Source organism: Mytilus galloprovincialis, chromosome 9 (genome assembly GCF_965363235.1).
Source record: "Mytilus galloprovincialis chromosome 9, xbMytGall1.hap1.1, whole genome shotgun sequence".
NCBI lineage: Eukaryota > Metazoa > Mollusca > Bivalvia > Mytilida > Mytilidae > Mytilus > Mytilus galloprovincialis.
Genome location: NC_134846.1, coordinates 61,014,553 through 61,024,030, shown reverse-complemented (window position 1 = coordinate 61,024,030; position 9,478 = coordinate 61,014,553). Strand labels below are relative to the sequence as shown.

General features: G+C 34.4%; 1 protein-coding gene and 1 long non-coding RNA gene across 2 annotated transcripts; both read right to left on the bottom strand.

Annotated features, from left to right (window-relative positions):
• Nucleotides 1-2,994: 2,994 nt before the first annotated feature.
• LOC143045513 (neuronal acetylcholine receptor subunit alpha-7-like) lies at nt 2,995-5,581 on the bottom strand. Its single transcript, XM_076218070.1, has 2 exons — nt 4,970-5,581; nt 2,995-3,893 (listed from the first exon to the last, which is right to left on the bottom strand). The coding sequence occupies exons 1-2, from the start codon at nt 5,504-5,506 to the stop codon at nt 3,189-3,191; spliced, it is 1,242 nt and encodes a 413-aa protein (XP_076074185.1). The 5' UTR covers nt 5,507-5,581; the 3' UTR covers nt 2,995-3,188.
• A 1,210-nt stretch (nt 5,582-6,791) lies between these two features.
• On the bottom strand, nt 6,792-9,011 carry LOC143047001 (uncharacterized). The gene is made up of 2 exons (XR_012969355.1): nt 8,381-9,011; nt 6,792-7,575 (listed from the first exon to the last, which is right to left on the bottom strand). It is a non-coding gene; the product is annotated as an uncharacterized LOC143047001 (long non-coding RNA).
• Nucleotides 9,012-9,478: the final 467 nt, after the last annotated feature.

Below are 9,478 nucleotides of genomic sequence, written 5' to 3'. Positions count from 1 at the left end.
TTTCTCCTGTTTATTTTTTTCTGACAAAACGTTCACCAGTAGTGTATGACATAGTGGTTGAAAAAACCTCATCAAAGATACCAGGTTTATAGTTTGGTACGACAAACGTGTGTTTCGTCTACATAATATTCAATATCGGCGCTTCAATAAACATGGTCAGAGGCTAAATTCATCACCAAGATGGAAGCATGCATTAAAAAGTAAAAGTGACATACAGTTTTTATCAAAATGTATCGTAAGCATTCTATGCCTGGTTTATAAAAGAGCTAAGTGTGAATAATTAGGAGATAACTGTATTGTATTTTAAGCTCCGACGGCATCAATTGGGGATTTGATGGTCGCAAATTAAGTTTACTGGCGACGCGTTAGCGTACGTCCCATAGCATCATTGTCAATTGATGCCATGTAAAAAAGTGACGTTATCCAATCAAAATGAACGTTACAAACGTTGTTGCATTAGAATTAAAAATACAGTAACAGTATCGTATCAATGATATTTTATATCATGACAGAAGTATTGTCTACTGAGAGTATGATACAATCGGGAACTAAGCATTCGCCAGAAGTTGCATTGAGCAACGGGTTATAAATACCATTCCATGTATTTGACTTTTGTCCTCTTCATTTTTCTGACTACGATGCACTACTGGTGAATGTTTGGTTATCATCGGGAACAAAACGTTCACCAGTTGTACCTCGACTAGGTGGTTGTAAAAGTTCAGCAAAGCTATCAGGTTTATAGTTAGGTATGATAGACGTGTGTTTCGTCTACATAAGATTCATTAGTGGCGCTCGACTCAAAATAGTTAGAGTGAAAAAAAGGGGGGAATTCAACACGAAGTTGAAGAGCATGCATTAAAAACCAAAAGATGCAGAAAATAGTTCGAAATATAACGTAGGCATTCTTTGACAGGGCTAAAAAAAAACATAGGCAAAAGGCAAATATGAATATGCCGGGGTTGAATGAGATTGAAACGAAAGAAAAAAGATATCAAATGGACTTTCAAACTGATAAGGCGAAAATAAACTGACTGCTCTATACCGTGATTGTTTTCCCCAATATTGACACAGGAGGACGATTCCACACTAAAATCTATGACAAATAGGATGGTTTCAACTTCCAAATTATCAATTTGCCATTTCTCAGCAGTAACATTCCCTCTTCGCCGTCTGTGATGTTTATGTATCTCAATTGATACGTTGTGCTCTTGCATGGTCACACTTTACTGACTTCATCTACAGGAGTGTGTTCCTTACGCAGATACTGCTCTAACAGATTTATATGTAAACTAACTAATGACATTTTACGTATTATATAGTGGTTAAACATCTATGTGGTACCGAACGTGACTTATTCCCGACTTTAACTGTTATACCAAGTATGAATTAGCATTGCTATACGACATGTCTCGGTATGTTGTAAATCCAAGATTCATGCATTTATTTTTTATGTTTCTGTTACGATTTCGGTTGATAATCACCTTTCGTAGTACAAATTATTATAAAATTGCTTTTCAATACCATCATTGTCATCAACATTGTTTGAACATCGGTATACTACTGTTGCTTTTATTTGACTGGTATTGTGAATATTATTGTATAAAGTTCGAGATTGCGTGTTTGTTACGTAAGTGCGTCACTGTTTGGTATGTCCTGTGGTGTTTGTCGTTGATGGAAGATGTTTGTTGTTGTTCTGCGGTTTGCATGTTCTGTTGACTATCATATCATTTGTTAGTGCTTTTCTCCGAGTGTTCTTGCGTGTGTTTGTACTATATTTCGGTCACGTAGTGTTGTCATTTTTGCCATATTGTTTAACATTGTCATAAAAGCAGGAGGTTTAGCAAACAATAAAACCAGGTTCAATCAAATATATTTTTATTTAAATGTCCTGTACCGAGTCAGGAATATGGCAATTATATTCGAATAGTTCATTTCTATGTATGCTGGCGTTTATTTTTGTTGCACTTAAGTGTTCCTGTTGTTCCTTTGTTTCTTCTTATAGTTGATGTAATTCCCTCGGTTATAGTTTGTAATCCCGATTGTTTTCTCTCAATCGATTTATGACTTTTGAACAGCGGTATACTAAGGTTGCCGATTGGTCTAGACAGCTGGACACAGTACATGTGGTGTTGTCTTGATATCTCAATAGCACGAGTTCGAATCCCGGATAGGGAAAAGCAAAATGTTGCTACCGCAAATAGTTTCTATATTTCTATATTGTTGTGCTAATATTTGGAGTTATTATGAATACAATAAGTGTATTCACTGGTGATCCAATTAATGGATCTGTCGTACAGTTGTCAAATGTTAATACGTGAATGCATCTAACGATCCTTTACGAAAGATAATTTAGATAATCTGCAATCAATTCCATCTTCATGCCTAATGTATCATGTACTGCGTTTGCTCTAGATTTTACTGACAAGGAAAGGTACCAAAAGGCCACTGAAAACTGAATTTAGTTCAGTTTAGGTTTCCGAGTGGTCTAGAGCGCTGGACATAGTGGAGGCAGTGTTGTTTCGATATCTCAATAGCATGAGTTAGAATCCAGGCGAGGGAAGAACAAAATTTGTTTTCGGCAATCATACAGCATATGCAGGCGCTGCTAGAATTTTGACTTATAGAAATTGATAGTACACAATCAGTGAGTACGGGTATAAATTTATAACTGTTTATTGAAATAATGCATTATTATACACCAATTGGGTTGATTGCATACATGAACATTGACAAACAATTACATTACTTAATACATCACAAATATAATTAAAAAAAAAGGTTACCAGGATGTTTTGATAAATGGAACAGCATACTGCATAACTATGGAAATGCAAGACATACATCAAATTTACCCACGTTATCAATCTCATCTATAATTGAATAGACATGTTTTTTATTTTAAGTTTACTGAACAAATTAGAATAACAAATTTACCCCCTTCACACACATCAATTAGTCAGATGATATATGTGTAAGAGACTACAACACATCAAAATGATACCGTATCAATATATTTATTTGGCGAAATTAATCTTACCGCAGTTTGTGTGCGATTTCTTATAATATAATGATCATGATTATGATACTGATGTTCACAATGTTTTATAATGCAATTATAGTGAAATTTTGGACAAATCTTTGAATTGTGCAAATCGTATCATTTTTGACTGGTTTATATTTGAATTTGGTTAAGCTGCAGTCGCCAAGGGAACTAAGAAAAAGACTGCCACTGTTATTGTTCCTACGAGAAACATGATAAAGAAGAACCAGTCCAAAAGTTCTCCAACTGTCTTCCACTGAATATCATCTAAATCATAGTCATAATTGTACATAGGTGGCGTGTCGATGTCAATTTCTTCTGTTGGATCAGGTTCTATTTCTGGAGGATCCATATCGTTACGCCATTTTTTACATTTCCGACAAGTGAGAAACGATGTCAGATGTTTTAGCCATTTTGGTATCTCTATTGAATCGTCTTGATGGTAAACTCGCAGGGTCATTATTGTTATAATAGTTGATAAAGCGCTCATAACCAACATTAGTGTAAGGAAGTAACAAAGAAGAGACATTGGCTGGGAGGCTTGTGGTAAATTTTCAGAAACCATAGTGAGGAAAACTGCAAAAGTTAAGAATGCTGTGACGGCATAACCAACTCTTTCACCGGAGTCTGCTGGTAACAAAAATACCAAGCCGTTCAAAAGGCCTAGAATAACGATTGGAATCACCATATTGATTAGAAAATAACCAGGTCGTCGTTTCATTGTTAATGTGTAGGTTAGGTACGCTGCACTATTAAATGTTTCCTGGTCCACAGTAGTTGCTGCTAAATCCCATTCTACATTTGTTTGGTAGTAAGTCAGGTCTATGACATTTGTTGTATTTTCTAGAAACACCTACAAGAAATAAAAATTCACAAACTGATGATAACAATTAGTATATATATTATATTGAGTTTTACAAATGATAATCACGATTTAGATTAAAAATTATTTTGTAAGAAGTGCTCTTGTATGTCAACCTATTGTAACAATTCAGAAGGAACTCGTTTAATCGGACGATATACTGCTGACGGATAGGCTAGTTACTGTTAAGGAATGCTAACATATTTGGTTTAATTCGAATTTACATTTACGGTAATGATGTGGTCAATGCTTCGGTAACTCAGTGAAGACTACAAAAAAGAAGGAAGTAAAGTAACGAACCTGTGAAGCACCTACAATTTTCCAGAAATCCATGTATTAACCAGTCTTTTTATTAACTGTTAATTTTGTTTCATTCTTTAAATGCATAACATTAATGTATTAATAACACAAACAACATATAAAATTGGTTGAACATGAGAGGGTTGGTAAAAAAAAGTAAAATCACAAAAATACTGAACACCGAGGAAAATAACGACTTCTTGTTGAAACTACAAGTAAAGGCCGCAATAGTATAACAGTATTAAAAAGTCATAAATCCATCGAGAAAAAAAACAAATATGGGTTACGAAACAAAACCGAGGGAAACACATCATATATAAGATGAAAACAAAGGATCAACATAAACAGTACAACAAATTAACCATATAAGAGTATAAACATTGTAGCATAAATTGGTGCTCCCGTTTTGGACATCGATATTCACGTCTTAAATACACAAGGAGCATGGCATTCTTCATGTGGCATCAATCGTTGATTTAAGCGTCTTGAGTAAAGTTTTGCAATTATTTGTTGGAACTTAGTCTGTGAGCAGTACAATTAGTATCAAGACGAAAGAGCAATTTATAGTATGTTTAAATCAATATCATATATTATGAAAAGTGATTTTTGTACTGTATTTATTTAAATCGATTTACCCTACGTTAATTATCATTCCTTTGAACAACCCAAAGCACACGAAAATACAAAAAAGGGGAGAACAAGATACGAGGTAACAGGAATATGCTTACATTAAATCATCTTCAATATTATATGCTGTGGTAACTTACTTGATTGTCGTAATATCCCCATGGCGTAAACTTCACCTTACACGACTGTGTGTCGAACGGATAGTATGAGACATCTACAGGACATCCTGTCTTGGACACAACACCAACTGTCCAGGAGTGCACACCAGTACTCGTTATCCTCATTTTATAACTAGTATGTCCTAATTCTTCCAAAGATTCTACAGAGTTAGACAAGACCAGAGACGGTTTCCAAAAACTATCCTGCGGTAACAAAATCTCTGTCATAGGGTTAGTACTTGCTGTCCAGGTTAGCAAATCGTTTGTCCAGTTTACGTCTATAAAGCCAACGAGCTCCAATTGCCCTGCTATCTCGTCAAAGTTAGTAATTGCTATTAGGTAAAACTTCATATAAACCGTTAATTTGTCGGTCTGTGCCTCTTTGGGAAATATTTTTTTGTTGTAACTTGTGAATGTAGAACTGTCAAGAAAATTCTTAAAGTCGTCTGAAGACTGTGATGAAATTGGCACTAAGAAAGTATTAAACATACATAAAAACAAAAGATACTTGTTTGCCATCTTCGAAATACTTTCCAAATGGTTAAACTTCACACATATTACTTTACATTATAGATGTACAAGTATCACTTTATAAATCATTGTTTTAAAATCGTGTTTTGCATGCCAATTCTTTGACGTAGGTTTAATTAAGATAATAGTACAGATACCCGAATTAAATAAAAGACTTTAATTAATCGTGTTATAACCACTAGACTTCAAAGTTGATACCATCTTCTGTTAGGGTCGCGAATAAGAAAGATTTGTTCTGAATTACCTTTGGTCATTCAACTGCATGGAGATTTAAATGCTACTAATTATGACAGATTTGATAACTAAATATGTGAATTTATGAACAACCTGTAATCTGGCCATCTGCTAACAAGGGCAACACAAATGTGGTTTAATCCATGTCTAGATCGAACCAGTCTTTAAGTTTGGCATTAAACGCATGCTTATAGGTATAGGAACTAGGACGGGTTGGCTAGGATAGCTACATTATCACGTAAATAATCAATCCCAGCGCGTCAGTATTTTTTAATGCGCGTTTTGTTCATCAAAATTGGTACCATTAATGTAATCATTACCAGTTATTACTTCTAGATATGATGCCTTTTTATTGAACACATGTGGTGCATGTCTTTAGCATCTGCCATATTAACCCACTGAACTAAATATAAAGAAACCTTAGGTACGAATAGTGGTGTCTTATACCCAGAATAACACCTTGATATTTTTACAGAAACCGTTTTTTCCTCCAAAGCACCTCAGCTCACTTCCAATTTTTATTTAGTATTAATGTTGTACTGTTGATTGTCTTGTTGACCTTTTCTTAAATTTCTTCTGTGGTTTGTCTATTTTCGGCATGCGTCTATTAGCTACGGTGTTGTTTTGACGTCTTTTTTGTTGTTGCTATGTTATCGCCATTTCCTACTGGGATTCTTTTTTTTTTTGTCTTTTCATTTAGATTCATTTCATTTATTTCATAATGTTTAAACGTTGCATTAAGCGAATATCTACCAACTAATACGAATAAAAACTTAATTCAACGTTAATTGGCAACTGATATGTTCTTTAATTGATAGCGTTTGATTCTGTCAGTTTTTATGATCTACCCATTTTTTGATTTGCCTTGGAGTTTGGTATTTTTGTTATGCTTTTTTCGAAGAAAAAAAAAAGAATGATTTAGATTTCGAGTTAGTGTGTACAAAACTATATCGTTATTTGAGACCAAATGAATTTTGAATTACTTTAACGAGTCTTAATTGGGTTAACTAGTAGGTAGTCAGCAAAAACAACAACACACTAGAGTCAATATTTATCACTGATAAGTCATATCTAAATAAATAACAGACACAATTTTACGTTTCTGCAAAAGCTAATGGAAAATAGAAGAAAATGGCCACAACAATTGTCATAATCAGGAATAAAAGGAAAAATGTCCAGTCTAAAACACCCCCTACATCTTTCCACTGCATCTCATCCCAGTCTGTGTATTCTTCTGTCACGCTCTCATCGTCCTCCTCTTTATCAAACTCGTCATCTCCCCATTCATCAGAACTGTCACCTATTTTGCTCTTTCGTTTCTTTTTAGAACAACAATTTTTACCCTTCTGGCATTTAAGAAAGGATGTAACATGTTTCAGCCAAAGTGGAATTTCTGTAGCCTCTTCTTGAGAATATACTCTCAAAGTCAAGGTCGCCATGGCCATCGACAGAGAGCTCATAACCAGCATTAATGTCAGATATATGCTAAAAATTGTGATTGGACTTGACGAACGTGGAATGTTATCAGCTATCATTGTAATATAAATAACCAGTGATAAGAAGGTAACGACCGAGTAGGCAATTCGTTCTCCCGATTCTGCTGGCATCATGTATGAAAGACTGCTTAAAATACACAATATCAGGACCGGTAAGGCGTAATTGATAAGAACATTTCCGGGACGTCTGGAAATTTGTAGATTAAATGTTAAATATGATGCTCCATTAATTGTACTCATTGATATAGATGTTTGGTCAATCCACCACTGAACGTTTTCTGCAAAGTAGGTCAGCTCTATTGCAGAGGTAGAGTTCTCAAGTTTAACCTTTAAAGCAAAAAAGCAAAAAATGTAATCTTGCTTAAATGATAATGAACGTTTCCATTTTCAATCGACAATAAAAGAAAAAAAATATACTAGTTTTAGTACATCTAAAGTTGATATACGATGCAAACTGTAGTGTATCCTAAACTTGTACGATGTCTGTACGATGCAAACTGTAGTGTATCCTAAACTTGTACGATGTCTGTACGATGTAAACTGTAGTGTAGTCTACTCTTGTACGATGTATATATGATGTAAACTGTAGTAAGTTATACAGTTGTATGATGTAAAATGTAGTGTAGCCTACAAGTGTACGATGTCTGTATAATGCAATGTAAACTATAGTATAGTCTTCACTTGTATGATCTAAATACTCGCCTACACTTGTACGGTGTGTGAATCGAGGCCTATCTTTGTACGGTGTGAATAGTGTCATACACTTGTACGGTGTGAATTGTGGACTACATTTTTACGGTGTGAATTGTGGCCATCACTTGTACTTTGTGAAATGAAGCCTACAGTTTTACGATGCGATATATGGTCTTTAGTTGTGCGATGTGAGTTGCAGTCTACACTGTAACGATGTGAATTGTGGCTTACACTTGTACGATGTGAGATGTAGACAACAGTTTTACAATGTGAATTATAGCTTACACTTGTTCGATGTGAGTTGTTGCCTACACTTGTACGGTGTGAAGGCTACTGTTCATTATATAAAAGTAGACTACTTTATATTATTTAGAAGCAGATAACTGTCCATTATATACAAGTAAGAAAAAATAGTTGCAAGCAAATGTAAGATATTTACCTGATCTTCCAAATAACCCAACGGTGTAAACTGTAGTTGGCATGTATGTGTATCGAATGGATAATGTGACATCGTAATTTTACAGCTAGTCTTTGATACTATTCCTACTTTCCATGTGTGCGTACCGTCCTTATTTACTCGGATTTTATTACTCCTGTAACCTAACGTTTGAAGTGTTTCAACTGTATTGTGTATTGAAATTGGTGGCAACCAGACGTTGTCTTGAGCAATCATCATTTCATCTATACCGGCTGCCCATGCCGTCAACAAATCATTGGTCCAAGATGCTTCTATAAATCCAACTAAATGCATTTGTCCATGTGCTTCGTCCATCTTATTTATAGCAATTAGTGAATATTTCATGGAAACAGTCATCTGATCGGATTGTGTTGCCTTTGGAAAAATCTTTTTATTGTAAGTTGTGAATTCCGTTCCTGATAGAAATCCTTGAAAATCTGTATGTGATGCACATAGTACTGTACTGGAAAACGTAGTTATCAAAATAACAGCAATATACATTGTTCTAATCATTTTCATTTCTTGGTTCATTTGGTTTTCAAAACTATAGACAAATATAAGTAAGAAAACGTTTGTAAATAAAATTCATAAATTCTTCGCCTCAGCGGATGGGTTAAAGTAAACTGTCATTGTTTCATGATTCGCGCTATTTATTTTGAATAAAGGATAGCGAGAAAACAACACCAAACAAAATAAATATTTAAAAAAGAATAATGGTCATTTGTTGGTTTGAAAGCCATGTTTTGGTACACAGATAGTTAAGTTGTACTGACAACTTCATAAAGAATCAAAGGAACATGAAGAGATTTACGTGTAAATGAAAATGAAAAAGCAATGTTGATCAAGGGATTAAATTGGGAGGTTTTTTTAAATGATGAACAATTTAGATAAAAAGCAAATTTCTGGCAGCTTGAACTAGTAACAAAAGGGCAGTGTTTTTAGAAAATGACAAAATTTCAAATAAGTATTGCGAACACTTATACATTAGAACTTACAATTAAAAGAAAAAAAGGGGGGTGTCATAACAAGAAAGAATCAATGAAATAGCTCATGTAAAATAATGGTTTATTTTCGTTTATC